Raw genomic sequence first — 19,596 nt, 5'->3', positions numbered from 1 at the left:
CAAGTTCGCTCGACAGTATCACCTTCATTCCTTTCGTCTCTACTGTGTTAATTAATCGGATTTGAAGAATCGCGATGGCTCATGTTCTTGTTTCGCGATGTCTAGCGCGACGTTCGTCTTCTCGGATACCTAGGTAGCGTCACCCTTCAGCGCCCGAATGTAAACTTTTACCAGAAACGACTATCTTCTTTTACACTTTTTTGTCGACTCCGATACCAGGCTAATTGCAGTTGGCCACTGTATTACTCTTCTGCGAGATCTTCAGGCGTTGGCGCTTCTCAACGGTTTTCTATTTTCATTAGTCTGAACTCCACTTCCTCATTTCCTTGCAGACGAGCACTAAACTTCGCTCACTTTTCAAGTCTCTTGAGCGACGTTGTTGATTTACGTTCTTCATCATACTCGTTACGGAAACAAGATTGTCGCACATGTGTCCTTTCTAGCCTGTTGTAGAAGGTGGGGTGAACACCAAGACACTGAGATGTGGCTCACTATGGCTCAGGAATCCTGATCGTTCCCAGCCAATGCAAAGCTCACATTATATACTTCTGCCTTGCCGGAACGAGTTGTATATGTCGAGGCAGGGTACGCCGAGCGGGGAGTAGTCAAGGCATCCCGCAGGCTGCACAGTCTTTGGGGGGCGAAAACTGAATTCCGAACGCCGAAGCTGCTGCCTTCAGTACAGTCAACGTTTACCCTAAGTACTTAACGACTAGTATTGAGAATCGTCTCAGATAATTCATTTCCTGCAATCTTCTTCATCGCAAACAATATGTCGCAACCAAAGGCCGAGTTCATCAAGGTAGCCAGTGGCGTGGCTGGATTCCAGACGATGCCTGTGGAGGAGGACAAACGCCTTCCCGAGTCCGCGATAAGGGTCGAGTTGTGTGACGAGAATGACGCGGAGAAAATCGTATGAACCATTTCCCTCCTCTTCCTCTTTTCCTCTCAGACTAAGACGATGGATAGGCAGAAGGTCTGTATGCTTGCTTCCCGACCGCTTTCTGGGACAGGAAGGAGCCACTCGAAATGCGTCCACCAGAGCACAGCACGCGAGTCAAGCGCATGACAAAGCGCATACTCCCTTCCCTCAGTCACCCGAATATGTTCTGGGTAAAAGCCGTGCTGGCCTCCTCTGGCGAGATGATCGGTGTAGCCGGCTGGATGGGGCCGGGCAATCCTGTCATCCACAACCATTTCGCCCGCAGCGCCGTCGACTTCTACGGCTGGAGAGAGAAGATGGGCTGGTCGGACGAGGACCTCGACGAGATATGGTCGGGTGTTAGTGAAGAGCAATGGAATGGCAAGATTGCCAAAGACGATGCCCTTCGGAGGGAAGTAGTCGGCGACGAACCGCACTGGTACCTTGCGCCGCTGATCACGTGGCCAGAGTATCAGGGACGAGGTGTAGGGAAGAAGTTGCTCAACTGGGCGATCGAACAGGCTGATGCAACGGTGCCGGTTACGCCGCTGTATTTGGAATCGGCTCCAACGGCGCAAGCGGTGTATATGCATAGTGGGTTTGTGCCGCAAGGGCCTGAGAGTAACTTTTTGAGGAGAGGACCCGCTGTCGTGAGGGGCTTGGAGGCAGAGGATGAGAAGGAGAAGGAGAAGGAGAAGGAGAAGGAACCGCTGGACGGGAAGCTTGACCAGGTCAATGTCGAGGTGGTCGCAAAGGAGATTGAGGTTTGAATGTTGCCTAACTATTGCGCATGGCCTATCGAGTCACCGGTGTTTAGTTCGTATGTTGGATTAGCCTTGTTTATTATCAGAAGAGCTCTGTAGGAATTTCATTCAGGTCATGTGTTTCAACACCACTCGTTGTCTTCCACGACTACAATTGCTCAAGTCTTTGAATCCATGTATTGGTGTAACTCCACTCTTACGTGACATGGCCCGCATATGAAATTGAATGGAGAGACGGTTCCAGGTATACATCTACTCGGAACACATGCCGCCAGACGACGTCTTCATAGACTTCTCCCAGGTAAGCTGAAGGTCACATGATATAAGACCGGACAGTGAGTCAACATTAGTACGCCATGTGACACGAGCGCTTTGTACTTGACTCAAGATTCTAGTATTACCTATACTTGTCATATTCTTAATAACCGGGTTTAGCTAGGTATCACATTTCTTCCTTTCCAGTCCCCTGGCTACGGAAGCAACGGGTTTAGTAGGGCTTGATCGTCAGTGAATCCACGAGTTAGCATGTGAAGCGAGATTCAAGCGAGAATAAGGTGTGTAGTCAGATTTCTACGGTAGTATGCAACATCTGAACCATGCGTATGCCAGGAATATTAAGGGATGCAAAACAGACAGGGTATAATGAACGCCTACGAAGCCGAAACCTATCATTTCCAAGAGCGACCAATTATGCGGGGGTATCCTTCAAAAACAATAGAGAAGTGAGAACAAAGACAAAGAAAACCGCGCATGACTCGACATCCAAGGTGCAAATGTCAGCCCTAGGGCAAATGCTCACTCAACACTAGTCTCACGCCTCACCGTCGCGACCGCCTTTGCCGACTAGGCTCGCCATGTCCATATCCAGCTGAAGTCTGCGAACTACTCACGCAGTCCCAGTTGAACGGGATGGTACTTGTGGGAATGGCAACACCCTCGTACCGTCTCAACCTCTCTCGTCTTGGCGGCGGAGAGGGCTGCGCAAACGCTTCTCTCCTTACATTCTCGAGCGCCTGGTTGGTAGCAGCGAGCACAGCGAAACGCCGGTCAGGCACCCGACGAGCGGCGGTGTTTGGCGTGCGAGAACGTGCTTGGCGTGTAGAAGGAGCTGATCGCTCGTGCTGACGTGAACGGTGGTGGCGGGTCTGAGACGGCGAAGACTCGGATGTGACGGTTGCTTGAGGAGAGCGCTGCTGACGGGAAGATCGGTGGCTGCGTGGTGAGGAGTCGAGAGTTTGATAGTTGCGATGGTCACGTTTTGGGGTTTTTGGTGGCGAAGGCGCAAACAGGGACCATCTTTTTGAAGGCTCAGGACGCAAGTTCTTTTTGGATTTCGAGTGTCGCGGAGGGTCTCGCTTGGCTCCACGCCCGCGCAGAGTGGTTTGCGATGTGCGGTTTGGGTGCCGCTGTCGGGTATGTTGACTTCGGTGGGGTCGCGGGTTCAGTAGTGCTTCTTGCGATGAGTTTGAGCTTTCTGGGTTGACAGCACGGTAGTACATGTCTGGAACCTGCACGTTCAGAGCAGGCCGGTACTGTTCGCGCCCTTGGTAGACCTGGTCGTAGTTTTGCTGCGATCGTGGACGGTGTTCTTGCCGCTCTTGTCGCGGGGAGCGCGGGGTCGCAGTCTCTACAGACCTTCTCTTTCTGGTCCCATCCCCTGATCTACGCTTCTCTGAGACGTCTGCGCTGACTGCATTTCCCTTGCCGTGAAGCGCATCGTCTGGCTTGGGCCGTCTCTTCTTTTCACCTGAGGACGAGCTCTTTGGCTTTTTCTTGCTTGAAAAGCCCAAGTTGAAACACCAGCACATAGCGACCAAGAAGCAAGTCTTGGATCGCTATGCGCCCAAGAGGTGCGTCCAATATCTGGGAGCAGCGTGGTGGTGACTGGTTGCATGTAGAGGCCGAAGTTCGGATGTCGGGATGTGTGCAGAACAGAGGCAAGGTGCTATTTATGAGCGGGCAACAGACAGAGGTAACAAAGGCTACACAACAAGGAAGGCAGCGTTTCAGGCTAGGGATAGGTGATTCTTAGAAAAGAAGAGAAAGAGGCTTGGGCATAATGATCTCATGTGAAGCCAGAGGGCTGGCTGCTTTGGGGGCAAGGGAGCAAGGGCAGCGCACTGGCGGCGTCGAAGCGGGATGCCAATAAGGCGATGTGACTGCATGGCCGGAAGCTAAATCAAGAAAGGATTCCTTCAAGGTACCTTGTATCGATGGTTTGCGCTCCAATCAGAGGGGGGCCTACCTGGTGGTGTGCGAGGACGTGACTGATTCGCACCTTTTGCAGAGGGGTGGCTTACCGGGCCACATGACCCCTCTGGCTACAGCTGATGGGCCCATTTGTCTAGCACACCGCAGCCGTCTTTCTGTCGTGAAAGTGGAGGTAGAGTGCTGAATCGAGTGGGCGGGCTGCATGCTGGTCTTATATGGGAGCAGCCGTCCCCCTCGAGGCGGTTGATGGCCTTTTATGTGCGGCTTCTGTGCGTACCTGCGTCGCTGCTACGTGGCACCTGTGCTGTACAAAAGAACGACGGGACGGTGCGGGACGATCCTGGGCGCAGATAATCGACGAGCTGCAACGGCCCTACTGTACAGTAGCTGTGGACTTGTTGTGTGATGGGAGCCTGCTAGCTGCATGATATGCCCAGCTGACCAGACGTCGAGGATCCAGGTTGGATGTGTTATCGTTATCGGCTTGGCCGCGACGTCATTGGTGCGCAACCGCTCCCTTTGGCCCCACACCCTTCTAAGCGAGCAGTGAATGTCTGGCTTTTCCTCCCCATCGAGGTTTCAGCTGTCTGACAGCATCTTCCCGGCATCGTCTTTCGCACCGTCGCGGGAGGTTGCATGTTCCTCCTGACTTCCCGGTTTGCTGCGCCAACAGGCGTTCGTGAGACTCCTGCTTCGCCGCAGCTTTTGGCCGAAAGCAGTTGGTGAGGTTTCGGGGGGCCAAAGTGGGCAGCCAATGGTCTCGCGAAAGCCGCTTGCTCTTCAACTCGGTGGCGCATCTCATGAATCGCATGGAGTCCATGGAAAGAATGGCGGCGTGAACGATATCGGCAACGCCGCAGAGCACGATGACTCAACCAATACGACAAAAGCAGGCCTCGATGGTTGTCGAGTTGCGACGATACGACGGCGAGGTACCATCTCCAGAGTCCACACCACGCTACTTTCCGAAAATCGGAACCAGAATGGCTCCAGTTCCGAAGCGGGGCACACCCCTCTGTCGTCATCTCGCGACCATAACGCGAATCTAGACGACTTTTATCGTAGAAGACTGGCTTGAGTCCTTTTCTCTACTTGTTCCAATTTACAGAATCAATTCCACAATGCCTCTCATCGCACAGAACCCAAAGGACCGCGTCATCCTCGGATTGATGACCTTTGGTAAAGACACGCCTCAACCATGCATGTCTGAAACCCAACTAACCTCCCATAGGTCCTGACGAAAAGGCCGGGGCGCGCATAACCGACTTTAAAGAATTCACCAAACACCTCGACTACTTCCAGTCACAAGGCTACGATGAAATCGACACAGCTCGCATGTACGTCGACGGCAAGCAGGAGGCCTGGACGCGCGATGCCAAGTGGAAGGACCGTGGCTTCACACTCGCGACCAAGGTATACCCATACGAGGCTGGCGTACACAAGCCCGACAGGTTGAAAGAGCACTTCAACAAGAGCTTGAGCGAGCTGGGTGCCGATTCTGTGGACATTTTCTATTTGCATGCCCCGGATCACTCGGTGCCGTTTGAAGAGACGCTCAAGGCTGTGAACGAGCTGCACAAGGAGGGCAAGTTCGTGCAATTAGGGATAAGCAACTTTGCGGCGTGGGAGCTTGCGGAAGTGTACAACATCTGCAAAGAGAGAGGCTGGGTCAAGCCCACCATCTACCAAGCCATGTACAATGCCATCAGTAAGTGGCAGCATCCTCATTAGGATGTCTTAGCTAACTTGAACAGCTCGCGCTATCGAACCCGAGCTCGTCCCTGCTTGTCGCAAATACGGTATCGACATCGTGGTCTACAATCCCCTAGCAGGCGGCCTCTTCTCGGGCAAGATCAAATCCGCAGACATCAAGCCCGAAGACGGTCGCTTCGGCACTAAAGCAGCCCGCATGGGTAACATGTACCGCGAGCGCTATTTCAAGGACTCGACTTTCCAAGCGTTGAAAATTGTCGAAGGCGCGGCGCAGAAGCACAACCTGACTTTACTCGAGATTGCGCTGAGATGGGTTGTACATCACTCTGAGCTGAAGACGCGGGTCAAGGGCGGAAACGACGGCGTGATTATTGGCGTGAGCAACTTTGCGCAGTTGGAGGGTAATCTAGCAGATCTAGAAAAGGGTCCGTTGCCTGATGACGTGGTGAAGACGCTGGACGAGGCGTGGCTGGCTGCTAAAGCCACGGCGCCGACGTACTTCCGATGAGTACAGTATAGAAGCCTACACTGAAATCGTGGCTTGACGCTGCTGCAAGCCTAGCTGTCATTTCTGCGGGCCGGGCAGCCTTGCATTAGTCTTCGGCGACCATGAATACACAAACCCAAGCTTCAATTTGATAATAACCTCCTCAACACTCTACTTGCACACAGCACCAGCCCACCCGTCTCAAATCCATCATGCCGTCCCAAGAACGACAAACCGCCAATACCCTAGTCGCAGCCTTTAACACAATGGACATCGACACAATCATCAGCCTACGAACACCAACCTGCCAACGCATCTTCCTCCCCTCATCCCTGCACTACAACCCCCAATCAAACGACGCCTACCGCGCAAACCTCACCGGCATGAAAAGTATCTTCACGTCCTTCCACATCACCGTCAACGACATCATTGAAGGAACAAGCGAGCAGACAAATTCAAACGGAGCTGTTGTTCAGAGAAAGAAGATTGTCATGTTTGTTAGTGCACGCGGAGACACGCCGGTTGGGCTGTATGAGAATGAATATGTGTGGAAGATGGGCTTTGAAGAGGGAGGGGCGAGGGTGAGCGAGTGGGTGGAGTATGTGGATGTAGGCATGACGAGGGACTTTTATCCATTGTTGAAGGGGGAGATTGGTCGGAGGGTGGAGGAAGCTAAGGCTGCTGCTGAGGGGGGGTCTTAGGGTAATTGCATGTGCGAGGAGAGAGGGAGTAATGGCTGAGATGAGACGAATGGTGGTTGAGGCTTGAATACTCAATTTGTTCATATCAGTGTCTAGGAGGAGCCCTTTCATCTCGTCTTTCTTCCCTCTTCCTCCACTGTCATTTCGCTTTACATCTTATCAGCTTCTGGAACCTTTCCACTCTTGTCGCTGGTTGTTTCTTCACTGCCTTCCTTTGCCTCTACGCGCTTCTCCTCCGTTTCAAAATTCGCACCGCTCTTCAAGAACTCCTCAAATGACATGCTGCCCTCCATCGCCTCCTGCAGTATGGGAGTATGAGCTTTCCTGGGTGCTGCACCAGCAGAGCGAGTCTCCCTATTTGGTTTCGACTCGTTGGGAGTGTCGATGGTAGCAAATTGATTACCCATAGGTAGGTTCTGGGGCGGTTGATTTTGGGAGATGTCGAGAAGGAAGTTTGATCGTTGCTTTGAGGCAAGTTTCTAATTTCTTGAGAAGTGCAGGATGTCTTATAAGGTTGCTCCTCGTAGCGCAAACAGTTCGAACAGCGAACAGCGAAAGGGTCAGATGGTACGTTTTTAATAGCCAGCGATACAGCAATCGAACGCCTCAAACGCACGTCATGAAGGCCAGCAAACATTACCATCAAGAGATGCAAAACGGTTAGGCTGGTGTGAGTTGGAGAATTAGCGCGATGGAATTGGAAGAAATCTTAGACATGTGTGAGATGTACAGAATTCTGTAATCCCCGCCAACTCGACTATTCCCACCTCACGTCAACGGCTCATCGGAAGGTCGACGTGGGAGAGTTTGATGGCGAACAAGATGGCGCCTGTCTTGTTTTGCTGGAAGCCGAGGCTGGGCAACGGCAATGGCGCGTCGCGTTCCCCACCATCTACAGAACTCGCCTCCAACCTCCAACTTCGCTCCTCAATTCCCCCAGGTTTTTCTCACGATGTCTTCCAATCACCACAATTCCGAGTCGACGCCCCTGCTCCGTCATATCGTGCCTCAACATATCCATCCTGATGGCGAGAGCGGTCGCACTGGCTTTCAGGCTTCTCACTTTCTGCACGTCGCATGGAGGTCTGGGAGCAATGCAGCGAAATACACCAACCTGTTGTGGCCTTTCGTAATCATTGCTATTGTCCTGCATTTTGCGACGCCTGGGCTTCCTATCGCCATTTTTGTCACCAGCTACATCGCCATGGTACCGGTCGCCAATCTGCTAGGCTTCGCTGGGCAAGAGTTCGCAAGGAAGATGCCCAAGGTTTCTGGCATTCTGATCGAAACAGCCTTTGGGTCCATTGTCGAAATAATACTGTTTATTATCCTTATTGCCAAGCATGACGCCGGGCACGCGTCGTCCGAACATGGCAACCTCATCCCGGTCATCCAGGCCGCCATTCTCGGCTCCATCCTCACGAATTTGTTGCTCTGCCTCGGACTTTGCTTCTTCGTTGGTGGGCTACGTCAAGCAAGCCAGAAGTTCCACGCTTCTATCAGTGAAGTTGGCAGCGGATTGCTTTTGATTGCCGGCTTTGGCCTCCTCATTCCTTCCGCGTATTATTCTGCCCTGAAGGGGTCGGCCGTCGACAAAGCGACCAAGCACCACGAATTCACACACAAGATCCTAGAACACAACGTTCTCAGAATTAGCCAGGTCACTTCGATCTTGCTGATCATCGCTTTTTGCATGTGAGTAATGAGTGCGGACACACTGCAATCGCTGGCTGACGCCGTACAGCTTCATCTGGTACAATGCTCGTTCACAACACTCTCTATTCGACGAAGTCCTCGAAGCTGATGAGCATGCCGATCTCGACCACCATGAAGACCTCGCCAAGCCAAAGTTCACGTTCACAGAATGCATGGTTGCTCTAGTTCTTTCGCTGGCGATTGTCACCTTGCTTGCAGTGTTTCTGGTTGAGCGCATTGAAGATGTGGTCGAGTCCGGTGTACCTGACCAGTTCCTTGGTTTGATCATGTTGCCTCTAGTGGAAAAGGCTGCCGAGCACTTGACCGCGGTAGATGAAGCTTGGGACGGACAAATCGTAAGTCATGGTGCTGAACCAACTGGACGTTACTTACATGAGTAGAATTTCGCCCTTTTCCATTGCGTGGGCCCCTCGATCCAAACCGCCTTGTTCAACGCGCCTCTAGTCGTCATCATTGGATGGATCATGGGCAAAGACATGGATCTCAACTTCGAGATCTTCATGATCGTGCTGCTCGTTCTCTCTATTGTCGTCGTGGGTAATTTCCTCCGCGACGGAGAGTCCAACTACCTCGAAGGCGCCCTATTGGTCATCGTCTACCTCATTATCGCCGTCGCGGCCTGGTTCTATCCTAACCCGGATGTTGCCACATCGAACGGTATTGAAACAGTAAGATAGCTCAACAAACCTTCCTCCTACTGGAAACTGTAAATACGCCAACCCCTCCAAGCTCTAAACCACGTAGAGGCAGTCAGTATACTATTTGTAGTCTATTTTGTATCAATTTTCACGAATCGAAGATCGTTTTGCAAGTCAGACATTGGGCGTCGTTAACTATTTCATGTAACTCATTCACAGCCATATATACATAGCACTATCAACCTGAGTATCAACTGCAAGCTGCTACGAAGCTATCAAGCGCTAATACGCTTACCAGTGGCCCTTCGCACCCGCCGCCCTGAGGAGCTTAGGGAAGTTGGGGGTACCAAAACCGGTGACTGGATCCCACCCCTCGGTTACTGGGAAGCCCTCGACATTGCAGCCATGGCTGAAGCCCTTGGTGATATCAGTCAACCCCTTGTATCCCTTCTTGTACAGCCAAGGGTTGAGGAAACCAAGTGTTGGCTGGCCAGACGCAATCAGAGCGTCATTGACCAAAGTGAAAATTCCAGCAGTCAGGGGTGCCGAGGCTGAAGTACCACTGATAGTACCTACGCGCATACTGTTAGCAAGACTCTAATTAAGACAAGAGAGGATCTAGAGATCGCTCGCTCGGCGAAGTGTCTCTGACATCTTCAGATGGAGTTTACGTACCTTCAGTGCCGTTCCAGAAGTACGCAAAGTACAGGCCCTGCGCCGCGAGATCGGGATACGCTCGGCCTTCCTTGTTGTACAGACCCTGGTATTTGTCGCCAAGCGCCTTGACATACTTGGGGACGACCTTGTCCTGGTACGAAGGACGATCGAAGTAGTTGCTGAAGCCGCTGCCGCTGGCATACAAGTCTCGGAAACCAGCACTGGTGTTGCGGGACGGGCGGTAAGCAGACTCCTCGGGCTCGAAGTTCATCGTCGCGCCAACGGTAGTGACGTATGGGCAAGAAGCAGGGAAGTCTGGGTTGAACTGATACGTGTTCTTGCCATCGTTGGTGTAGCACTTATCTGTGCCACCAAGGCCACTGTCACCAGAAGAGAAGAAGAGCGTAGTACCACGGGCACCGACCTGAGCGAATTGTTTGCAGACGCGTTCGGCGTAGGATCGAGGAACGGTTTGCTCGGAATCGCCATAGGATGTGCTGATGACCTTGGGGATCGACTTTTGCTGAAGGAGCCAGTTCACCCAGACGAGATATGGCTCGTTTGTGTTCTCAGGGGTAGAGATGTCTGGCTTGAACGGCGGCTGGCCACCAGTGGAGAAGCTGGTGATTGGGGTCTTCCAGCTAATGCCGGCGATAGCCTGCACATCGAGATTGGCCTCGCGGCTGATGGCCTGGACCGTGGACTGGTTGTACGTCAAAGGGCCATCTTGAATTGGGCCCCCAGCGATAGATATCTGCTTGAAGTCATACGCTTGCGACACAGCCTCGGGGCGGTACTTCTGCAAGAAAAGCTTCGTATCTGGGCGGATTGGGATTTCACCAAGGTAGTTGGCGAATGCAACGCTGTTCTTGTCACTCGCCTGCGTCTTGTACCACTTGGTCGAATAGAGAGTCTGGAAGCACTCAGGCGTCACGGAAGTCACGTTGCAGACACTGGCAATGGATCCGTTCTTCGGGGTCTGGTAGCTTGCCGGCACTTCCGCAGTCTCGCTAACCCACGTTGCGTCCCTCGGAGCGCCGCGGAAGAAGGAAGTCGTCGGCTGAATGGCATCAATGTGGTCGTGGAGATGGCGAGGAAGCGACCACTTAGTCGCTCGGGCCACAACAGAGCCATCCTTGTGCTTGTAGTTGTGATACTCAGTATCGAGCAGACTCTCGACCATTTCGATCGGGAGATGGACGATAACCCAGTCCTTGGCGGAACTGTAGCCGAGGTGCTCCATGTCGATCCCGTTCTCGCGAAGCCAGTCGTGCACGAGATTGTGTGTCTCCGAGCTGGGGGCGACTAGCTCGTCAACCTCATCAGCGCTGAGGTGCTTTCCATATCGTGCATGGTCAGGGTCAGATACTGCAGCGCAAGTCAGTCATATTACCCGATCTTGTCAATTCGACGTACCTTCATGCAAGTGGCGATCGAGCTCTTCGAATCGTCCCTGCTTGAGGCCTATCTGCAGCTGAATCGTCTTGCCGCCATGGGCCCGGTCCAGCTTCTTCCATTCCTTTGGCACAAAGTGTGTCTCTTTGACGACATAGGGTGACCGAGCGATTGGAGTTGCAAGTACAACAGGCGCAACAATTGCAGTCGCTAATAATGCAAGGAGCTGCATGATGGCTGTAGCGTAAAGGCAGTCGCAAGGTTGAAGAACCTTGGTGCAGAGGGCGGATACTGGGGCTCTATATCCCCCAGTGCGCTCATTTCGTCATGCCTCAATGGCAACCCCAATTGGAAGGTCCTCAAATTAGTGGTGATAGTCATACAGCGTACGAGCCCGCCTCCTCGGTTCAAGCACCTGTATCTGCAAGTCCTCTTGCCTCAACCGCTCCTAGATCACGACACGACCGTGCGGTGCGGAGTAGGCACGCCTTCTCATTCGTTGGTCGCATGCGGTTCAATGTTGGAACAGCTCGAAATGGTAGAGCTTCGACAGAGCTTCATCGGAGCAAAGGTGGAGAGCGGGCGTTTAGCCTCGGAAACGGTGGCGCTAATGCCCGATTCGGAAGGTGCAAAAGCTTGACATCATCCCACGTTGATAAACAAGCACGTCAAGACCGCTAGCTCCTGGGCTCAAGCCTCGTGAAGGAAGCTTAATATGCTCTTGGAAGGTGCCAATCGTCTGTACAACTTGCCACCGACCCGGTCTATGGCTCCGAACGGTTCGAGATTGCTGCAATCAATTCCCGAGCGCCGAGGTAGAGAGCATCGCGCATGATCGTGCTGGAAAGGTGTCCCCTGACCTTGCGAACGACTCCGAGGATAGCTTCGAAGCACTCTTTCGTTGAAGAGAATATTGTTGTTGTTGCTATTTCAGTATACTCCATTGCCCACTGATTGTTGCAGGAACGGGCTCTATGTGTGGAAAAGTATATTGCCACTAACCAGGTCGTTGGCTTTAGTGTACCGGACAACTGGATTGCTCAAGTTTTCAAATTACACCGCAGAAAGAAGCACCGAGTGACCGAGAGAAGGTCCATCGATCGAGCTACGAAGATCTCCAGCACACATGGCTTTGCCGTCTGATAAACTTCTGCTTGAGCAGTCTTTCTCTACGACAGATATCACAGGATGTTGAACTATCTTGGCGATGAACTTGAAGTTGTTCAGCTTGGTATTATGGTTGTTTATTGTTGTGAATGTCAACTTTACTTTTCTTGGAGTACTCTGTCAGCTATACGTCTTCTCACTTTGCTGCGTGTGTCCATCTTTTTGTAATAATAGAGTAGCCTTCTTTCTTTCCTACGGTATGCTACACAACTGTGCAACAGCAACCACCGAGCATCCTCCTTCCTCTATCTGTGTCCACTTTATAAAACAGCACGCAATTTCGACTCCGTTACGTCTATGTCGCCGGGAATACGGTGTTGTGAATATCCCTCTAACCTTCGATATAATGCCCCCGGGCATAGTATGGGCCTTGAATCTCGTGGTCCTGTCAGGAAAAGCCTCGGCGGCCATCATTCGATGCAGAACTGCCGAAGACGAGCCTGGCTCCAAATCTCTTAGGAACTCTCCGGGGGAAATATCTGGTCCCTAGGAGTTTCTGCAGTCGTAGAGTCGTCCCTGTCTGGATGGGGTGAGTCTATCGGATCCTCAGCCGCTGCAATCGCAGTTTCGGTCCTCCCGACACGGCGTGAGTCTAAAAGGTCCCATGCCGCTGCAAGGCTAGAGTCATTCCTCCTGAGACGGGGTAGGTTCATCGAGCTCCAAGGAGTCGCTGATATTGTAGAGTCGTTCCTCCTAATGCGGGGTGAGTTCATCGGGTTCCAAGGAATCACCGCTATCATAGAGTCTCTCACCCTGAGACGGGGTAAGACGCTCGGGTTCCAAGGAGTCGCTGCTATCGTAGATTCGCTCCTCGTAAGATGGGGTGAGGCCATCGGAGGCGTATTCAACAGCCCGTCGATGATTTCCGCAAAAGGTGCTGGTAGCAACCCTCTGACCCGGCGACGGTAGTCTGCGTCCAGATTCCTGAACGTGAAGGTGATAATATTGAAGCTTTGCTCAACCAGCCGTATCAACTCTCGGTCTTGGTCTGTTATAATTGAGAAGAGCTCCATGCGACAGATTGGGCAAGTCCCTTGTTCCTTGTTGAGCAGCCACCGCTAGAGGCATTGGCGGTGAAAGGAATGACCGCATCTTTTTATTCGAATGGGTTGGTGGACGGTGTCCGAAGTCGTCGCGTCGGTAGCTACTATTTGGAAGGGTGCTAAAACTTCCAGGCATATTGGGCATTCTTCAGTCTCGATTCCAGCGCGGGAGAGCGCTTCGATGCCGTCCTGTAGGAATTGGACGGAGGAAATATATTGCGAGGACATGATATTGAAGTGACTGCTTGTTCCGAATGCAGTAACTTCATAGGTGGTCAGTATAGTCTGGTACGTATGTGAGATACCACATTTTCTGGTCTATTTTGGACTGCGTTATCTTAATAGAGTTGAGATATAGAGAAGTGGAATTGTGTAAAACGCACCCGGGACTTTTGGCAGGTCGCAGAGTTGGCGTTTGCAATAATGATCGATATTGGTTACAGTTTGGTGATAGAAAGATAGTAAAAAGCGCGCGATAGGCAAACTGGTGACGAATGTTGATATTCTTCCGTTACGATGTGTGTAGTTTGTATGATCAGTCAAAGCTGTCGAGAATCCAGTAAGCCATGACATCTTGGGCTCGAACGTTTAAGCATAAAGGTCAGTAGCGAAGGGCAATCCGGCCTTTGCGTTAGTCCCTGGGCAGGCTTGAGTGGTCCCGTTCTGATTTGTAAAGAAGGAACGCAAGGCCTCGCCGTTGCCTCGGAGTATGCTTGTGGCATCCAGCAATATTATGGTACGCAAATGCATACTGTAAAAGTGTAGTTGTTATAAGTAAGAGGAGGATCTGGGCTCTCAGTAAGTGTCGCAACTATCACATCATGGATGTCCATGGATGACCACAAAGCCCTAGCCTCAATAAGGCTAGCTCTTCCCATAGCACTCACCCAACGCCACTGAACCTTGGAACCACATGCGTTCTCTGCCAGTACTTCCAGGTAGACAGACAGCACACCGCATGTTAAGCGATTCGTAACTAGCTTGCCTGTGGCCCGTAGAATGCACTTTCGATAGTTCCTCAAATAGCCATGGGTGCACGTTGTGCTCTACTAGTGCAGGTGTCAGATTTGTTCCCATTCCCTTGCATGCGAGCTTGGACATTTTCAAACCCATCGACTATATCCGTCTCCACGAAGTAGTCAAACACAAGTAAAGGCATGTTTTACATGACTCTCGCCCAAGCCAAACGCGGCGTTTGTGCAAGACCCTCATCCGGGTATACGTGACACTCCAGTCTCGGGAATGTAACCTTATAATAGCGCTTTGGATCATCATAGTACGTGTCAGGGCTGTGTAGGTCTCATCTCTCCCTAGTTGTGAGATGCTGCAAGTAATTGCTATGTGGGCCAGTGGCAGATTTGTTTGCTGTGGATATTCCTTTGCGTTGGCAAGTCGTACCGAGCAAGGATCCAGATGAGATGCATACCTCCCAACCACCCCTCTGTCGATGGTAATGCTCAAATAGCTCGTGGGATCAGCGAAATTCTGCAGAAGAACATCCTCCACCACACTCGTTATGCATTCATCCATATTCACGGCCTTCATAGGTCTTGTGGCCACCTCACTGGCTCTCCCAACCGCCTCGCCATCAGCACTTCCTACAACTACAAACTTCACCGTCCGCGCCTTTTATGCCTCCCTCGCCGCACCAGATGCCCCAGTAGCGTACCAGCAACAGTCCTGGGCAGACTTCATCATCGACGACGGCGATTATAATACGCTTTGCACCGTCATGAGCAAGCCTAACGAGGCACTCTACTCAACCTACAAGTACTACCCCTGTGAGAAAGAGGACTCGGATCCGGATGTCTCGTTCTCGTTCAGGATTTCCAAGAACTTCAGGGAGCTTGAGGTGAAGAAGACGTGGAATAGTAATGGGTGAGTAACTCTACGCGCGGTGTGAGGGTAATGCTGATGCTTGACAGAACCTACCTGACGGGATTTGCGACACAAGAGACCCATTGGAAGGAGGGTGAGAGTGGGAACGTTACGGTTAGTGAGTACGGGAAGCTGTATCAGAGGTTTGGGATGTGGAATTTCGAGATTACGAGATTGATCGGGTAGCCGGGCATGCCAGAAGAGAAGGCCAACGACCTGTGACGGGTTGTGATTGATGGTTGGTGAAGAAATGAGAACAAAAGTGGAAATCATTAATTAAATTGTCAGGTAGCCCCAGTGTCTCTTCTCTTAACGCATAGCTGCAAGGGTGAAATCCGTACTCCAGGACCAAATATGCCCACAAAAATAACAAGACCGACTGACGCGAGGTCGATGTACTGCAAGGTCAGAGCATACACCCAACTAGTGGGGGCGCAGACTCATCCGCAATGAAGTTGTTTCGGCATGCGAGCGATCTACCTACACTTCCAAGGACGCATTCACATCATCTAACAGTTGCAGCCACCAGGCCCCTGGGTCTGGTTCGCCTCTGGCCTCAGATTTACACCCTGTCGTTGCTGGCCAGGCCTCAAGTTCCGTGGACCAGCCTGGTCAAGCGGCAGCTTCTTTGCAATGGCGGTAAATAGTTCTCGTACGTTCTCGCTCGTCTTGGCCGAGGTTTCGAAGAAAAGAAGACCGGCCTCACGAGCATATTGCTCGGCATCGGCTGTGGAGATGGCGCGCTTGTCGGGTGATTCGGTGACCAAATCGAGCTTGTTTCCGGCAAGAGCAATGATGATGTTCTCGTTGGCTTGGCGCTGAAGTTCCTTGACCCATGCCTTGGCCTTGTCCAATGACGCCTGTCCGAGTTAGTATCCTGGTGCATGTCATGGGTGCTATACACGTACAGCCTGTGTGATGTCGTAGACGACTACTGCGCAATTGGCATTTCGGTAGTACATGGGCGCGAGGGACTTGTATCGCTCCTGGCCGGCTGTATCCCAAATCTCAAACTTGACGGTCGTGTTCTCATCGAGGGCGATGGTCTGGGTGAGGAAGGCAGCGCCGATGGTAGATTCCCGGTAATCGTCGAATTGGTCCTGCCCGAGTCAGTATCATGATGCTGGCTGTTTCGTGGGTTGCTGCTCGACGTACCTTGACGAAGCGTAATACTAGCGACGACTGCGGACTGGTTAGCTACAATAGAGAGCTGCCTTGGTCGACCTGCGCACCTTTCCGACGGCAGATTCACCTGCGCATCATTAGCCATGCACCAGAAGACGGGGACCTGGTTGTCCAAACCTACCGAGCAGTACCAACTTGAACTGTGCGAATCGGGAGCCTCCAGGCCGTTGGCCCTGTGGCGCTCTGGCGGACATGATGGGCGAGCTACGTGACGCGGCGCTATCGGATCGAGAGCGGAGGGCTGCTGCGGAGGCAGAGGATGCGGAAGAGGGCAGGGGTTCTATTCACCGTGTCGGGGCGGGGGACGGCGGACGGGGTGGGCGGATATGGGACGTGGACGTGCAAGATGAATGAAGGGCCTGGTTGCTGCTGTGACGAGGTGCTGCGTGCTGTGCTTGGCCCGAGCGCACCAGGCAGACTAGACCGGGACCCTTCGCCGCCATGACGAAACGGAACGGCCGTCTTGGGCGTGCGTGCGGTTGGAGAAAACCGATTGCGACAACACGGCCAGTCCTCACCATCCCTCCAGCAGTGCATTGCTCTGAGAAACCCATCTACTACCACGCCAGCTTGACACTCGCTCCAGCTCGTCACTATGGGCACCACCGCCCTGCCCTACCGCGACATCAATGTGCACTCGTCGCCCGCGCACTACGCCTTCTCCTCCCCATCGTCCCCCTCTGCCCCGACGCTGGTAATCGACCGCCCTTCTGGCGACATTCGCCTGCACGATGGCAAGCTCCTGGGCTCAAAGCGCGTCTCGAGCGTGGCAGGCATCCTCGGTATCATCAAGCTGCGGCTAGGTACACATGCCCTCCACAGACCGCAGTGACGGGGAAGCTGATATGCATCGCAAGACAAGTACATCATCGTCATCACCAAGGCCCAGCCCATGGGCCGGATCAAAGGCCACATGATCTACAAGGTCGTTGCGACCGAGTTCCTGCCAGTGCGCGAGCGACCGCTGCACGACCCCGACGAGGACAACTACCTCAGCCTGCTCAAGACGCTCATCAAGACGTCGCCTCTGTACTTTTCCTACTCCTTTGACATCACCAACAGCTTCCAGCGCCAGGCGCACCTCGACCCCTCGACCCCCCTCTGGAAGCGCGCCGACGACCGCTTCTTCTGGAACCGCTTCGTTTCGAGCGACCTGATCGACTTTCGTGGAGGCCTTGGCGGTGTATATGGACGGCACTCGAGCGGGCAGCAGCCCAATGTGGACCCGTATATCCTGCCTGTCATGTACGGCATGATGGAGATTAAGAACACGTCCATCAAGGGTACCCCGCTTACCTTCATCTTGATTACCCGAAGATCGCGTCTCAAGGCGGGAACGCGGTACTTTTCGCGAGGCATCGACGAGAACGGCAACGTGTCCAACTTCAACGAGACGGAACAGTCCATCATACTGAACGACAATGCATCGGGCGGCCCAGGCGGCTTTGGGTCGAACCAGAATGGGGCAGTTGGCGGGAATCCTGGAAAGGAAACACAGGTCCTCGCCTACGTGCAGACCAGAGGCAGTGTGCCCGTCTACTGGGCTGAAATCAACACGCTCAAATACACGCCGAAGCTGCAGGTACGAGGTGTGGAGAATGCGCTGCCAGCTGCGAAGAAGCACTTTGCCGAACAAATACGCCTTTACGGTGACAATTGGCTCGTCAACCTCGTCAACCAGAAGGGTCGCGAACAGCGGGTCAAAGAGGCGTACGAGCAAATGGTCGACTACCTAGTCAGCTCGCCAGTTGATAATGTAGAGGGCGATAGCATTACCGCCGAAAGATTCCATCTCATTGAGCCTGCAAACGCGCAAACCGCCTACGACCGCCTGCACTACATCTACTTCGACTTCCACAACGAAACCAAGGGGCTGCGATGGGACCGTGCGAAGCTACTGCTGAACCAGCTGGAACCACACATCTTGAAGCACGGGTATTTCCGCGGTGTGGATATGCCAGGCGACGCCGGCCGCGTCGAGGTCCGACGGCACCAGACTGCTGTCGTTCGAACCAACTGCATGGACTGTCTGGACCGCACAAACGTCGTGCAGAGCATGATTGGCCGCTACATTCTCTCGCGCATGCTCATCGACCTTGGTCTGATGCACGAAGGCGAGAGCGCAGAGGAAGACCAGGCATTCGAGTTCCTCTTCCGCAACGTGTGGGCTGACAATGCAGACGTCGTCTCCAAGTCGTACTCTGGCACAGGAGCGCTCAAGACGGACTTCACCCGCCTGGGGATCCGCACCAAGCAGGGTGCTCTCCAGGACTTGAGCAACTCCATCACGCGATACTGTTTAAATAACTTCAAGGACGGCCCGCGACAGGACGCATTCGATCTCTTCCTAGGCACCTATCTACCTAGCGATGATGGCATTGGTGGGCAGTTGCTATTTGCGGACCGAAGACCCATCTTCATCCAATCAATACCCTACATCCTCGCTGCCAGCATCTTCTTCATCCTTGTTGGCAGCCTTACTCGCCGTGCACCCGAGGCAACCATCTGGCCGTTACGCCTCTTGCTACTCCTCTCTCTTGTCACGGCTGGCATGTGTCTCAGTTTTGTCTGGGGTAATGGCACGCTTTATGTAAGTGTCTCGTCTTTTGTGACTTTCCAGGTTGCCCAGCTAACACTGTATAGGTCAACTGGCCGAAGCTCAACCGCCTTCCAGCACAAGTCGAGTCTTACCAAGAAACGCTCTCCAAAGTATCGCACCACGCTGTTGTTGGGCCTCTGGTAGGTACGAGGCATGAGCGCGGAAAGAGCGATGCTAGACTATTGGGGTTGGAGGAAGGGAAGAAGAGGATAGAGTAATTTGGACAGGACCTTGAACAATGTCCGCTGGGCTTTCATGGTGATGCATCGGTAGATCTTGCATAGCTTATAAGATGTAGTAGATTTTAATAGAGGTTTAATGCGACAGAAGGTGTATTTCAACAGTCGTTCTTGGAACCGTAGAAGCGTACTGGCCCACATTAATGTGACTGTAGATCTAAAGGTGGGTATATGTCTTGACGGCGAGCTTTGTGAAGGAGAATATGGTGCATTAAGATTTTACTTGCAAGACGGGGATCATGGGGTCGTACAGGGTATTACAATGAAAGAGGTTACATGGA

General features: G+C 52.8%; 10 protein-coding genes across 10 annotated transcripts; 6 read left to right on the top strand and 4 right to left on the bottom strand.

Annotated features, from left to right (window-relative positions):
• Positions 1 to 772: 772 nt before the first annotated feature.
• Positions 773 to 1,362, top strand: K460DRAFT_266970 (uncharacterized protein; the record flags this gene model as incomplete). Its single annotated transcript, XM_040927516.1, has 2 exons — positions 773 to 913; positions 970 to 1,362. Coding segments are annotated over 2 exons (534 nt in total), but the record flags the coding sequence as incomplete, so codon positions are not given.
• Positions 1,363 to 2,180: 818 nt separating this feature from the next.
• Positions 2,181 to 5,056, bottom strand: K460DRAFT_388986 (uncharacterized protein; the record flags this gene model as incomplete). Its single annotated transcript, XM_040935720.1, has 3 exons — positions 2,181 to 3,433; positions 4,175 to 4,270; positions 5,035 to 5,056. 3 exons carry the CDS (start codon positions 5,054 to 5,056, stop codon positions 2,505 to 2,507), a joined length of 1,047 nt encoding a protein of 348 aa, XP_040784868.1. The 3' UTR covers positions 2,181 to 2,504.
• On the top strand, positions 5,019 to 6,118 carry K460DRAFT_291625 (aflatoxin B1 aldehyde reductase member 2; the record flags this gene model as incomplete). The annotated part of the gene is made up of 3 exons (XM_040929295.1): positions 5,019 to 5,076; positions 5,129 to 5,605; positions 5,652 to 6,118. 3 exons carry the CDS (start codon positions 5,019 to 5,021, stop codon positions 6,116 to 6,118), a joined length of 1,002 nt encoding a protein of 333 aa, XP_040784867.1.
• A 191-nt stretch (positions 6,119 to 6,309) lies between these two features.
• Positions 6,310 to 6,798, top strand: K460DRAFT_358930 (uncharacterized protein; the record flags this gene model as incomplete). Its single annotated transcript, XM_040932150.1, has 1 exon — positions 6,310 to 6,798. The coding sequence occupies one exon, from the start codon at positions 6,310 to 6,312 to the stop codon at positions 6,796 to 6,798; it is 489 nt and encodes a 162-aa protein (XP_040784866.1).
• Positions 6,799 to 7,750: 952 nt separating this feature from the next.
• Positions 7,751 to 9,191, top strand: K460DRAFT_292535 (vacuolar calcium ion transporter-like protein /H(+) exchanger; the record flags this gene model as incomplete). Its single annotated transcript, XM_040929358.1, has 3 exons — positions 7,751 to 8,493; positions 8,543 to 8,849; positions 8,895 to 9,191. 3 exons carry the CDS (start codon positions 7,751 to 7,753, stop codon positions 9,189 to 9,191), a joined length of 1,347 nt encoding a protein of 448 aa, XP_040784865.1.
• Positions 9,192 to 9,443: 252 nt separating this feature from the next.
• Positions 9,444 to 11,728, bottom strand: K460DRAFT_420220 (tripeptidyl-peptidase 1 precursor; the record flags this gene model as incomplete). Its single annotated transcript, XM_040938068.1, has 3 exons — positions 11,226 to 11,728; positions 9,828 to 11,177; positions 9,444 to 9,724 (listed from the first exon to the last, which is right to left on the bottom strand). The coding sequence occupies exons 1-3, from the start codon at positions 11,434 to 11,436 to the stop codon at positions 9,444 to 9,446; spliced, it is 1,842 nt and encodes a 613-aa protein (XP_040784864.1). The 5' UTR covers positions 11,437 to 11,728.
• Positions 11,729 to 13,163: 1,435 nt separating this feature from the next.
• Positions 13,164 to 13,623, bottom strand: K460DRAFT_370277 (uncharacterized protein). Its single transcript, XM_040934126.1, has one exon. It carries the CDS (start codon positions 13,548 to 13,550, stop codon positions 13,329 to 13,331), a length of 222 nt encoding a protein of 73 aa, XP_040784863.1. The 5' UTR covers positions 13,551 to 13,623; the 3' UTR covers positions 13,164 to 13,328.
• A 1,106-nt stretch (positions 13,624 to 14,729) lies between these two features.
• On the top strand, positions 14,730 to 15,640 carry K460DRAFT_181988 (uncharacterized protein). The gene is made up of 2 exons (XM_040927061.1): positions 14,730 to 15,292; positions 15,340 to 15,640. The coding sequence occupies exons 1-2, from the start codon at positions 14,931 to 14,933 to the stop codon at positions 15,476 to 15,478; spliced, it is 501 nt and encodes a 166-aa protein (XP_040784862.1). The 5' UTR covers positions 14,730 to 14,930; the 3' UTR covers positions 15,479 to 15,640.
• Positions 15,414 to 16,731, bottom strand: K460DRAFT_370275 (ras-domain-containing protein). Its single transcript, XM_040934125.1, has 5 exons — positions 16,599 to 16,731; positions 16,525 to 16,544; positions 16,448 to 16,474; positions 16,201 to 16,392; positions 15,414 to 16,152 (listed from the first exon to the last, which is right to left on the bottom strand). The coding sequence occupies exons 1-5, from the start codon at positions 16,669 to 16,671 to the stop codon at positions 15,802 to 15,804; spliced, it is 663 nt and encodes a 220-aa protein (XP_040784861.1). The 5' UTR covers positions 16,672 to 16,731; the 3' UTR covers positions 15,414 to 15,801.
• A 341-nt stretch (positions 16,732 to 17,072) lies between these two features.
• On the top strand, positions 17,073 to 19,589 carry K460DRAFT_435685 (uncharacterized protein; the record flags this gene model as incomplete). The annotated part of the gene is made up of 3 exons (XM_040938404.1): positions 17,073 to 17,280; positions 17,335 to 19,067; positions 19,121 to 19,589. 3 exons carry the CDS (start codon positions 17,073 to 17,075, stop codon positions 19,292 to 19,294), a joined length of 2,115 nt encoding a protein of 704 aa, XP_040784860.1. The 3' UTR covers positions 19,295 to 19,589.
• Between the last annotated feature and the right edge of the window lie 7 nt (positions 19,590 to 19,596).

The sequence above is a fragment of the Cucurbitaria berberidis genome (assembly GCF_010015615.1).
Source record: "Cucurbitaria berberidis CBS 394.84 unplaced genomic scaffold K460scaffold_5, whole genome shotgun sequence".
NCBI classification, from domain to species: Eukaryota; Fungi; Ascomycota; class Dothideomycetes; order Pleosporales; family Cucurbitariaceae; genus Cucurbitaria; species Cucurbitaria berberidis.
The sequence above is the reverse complement of the archived record's forward strand: the minus strand, read 5'-3'. Positions and strand labels throughout refer to the sequence as shown.

Coding starts and splice junctions, on each gene's coding strand:
- K460DRAFT_370277 (XM_040934126.1), bottom strand. CDS start 13,550: ATGCCTGGAAGTTTTAGCACCCTTCCAAATAGTAGCTACCGACGCGAC.
- K460DRAFT_181988 (XM_040927061.1), top strand. CDS start 14,931: ATGCATTCATCCATATTCACGGCCTTCATAGGTCTTGTGGCCACCTCA. Junction 15,293..15,339: donor AAGACGTGGAATAGTAATGG/GTGAGTAACTCT, acceptor GATGCTTGACAG/AACCTACCTGACGGGATTTG.
- K460DRAFT_370275 (XM_040934125.1), bottom strand. CDS start 16,671: ATGTCCGCCAGAGCGCCACAGGGCCAACGGCCTGGAGGCTCCCGATTC. Junction 16,475..16,524: donor GTGAATCTGCCGTCGGAAAG/GTGCGCAGGTCG, acceptor ACCAGTCCGCAG/TCGTCGCTAGTATTACGCTT. Junction 16,153..16,200: donor TCTACGACATCACACAGGCT/GTACGTGTATAG, acceptor TAACTCGGACAG/GCGTCATTGGACAAGGCCAA.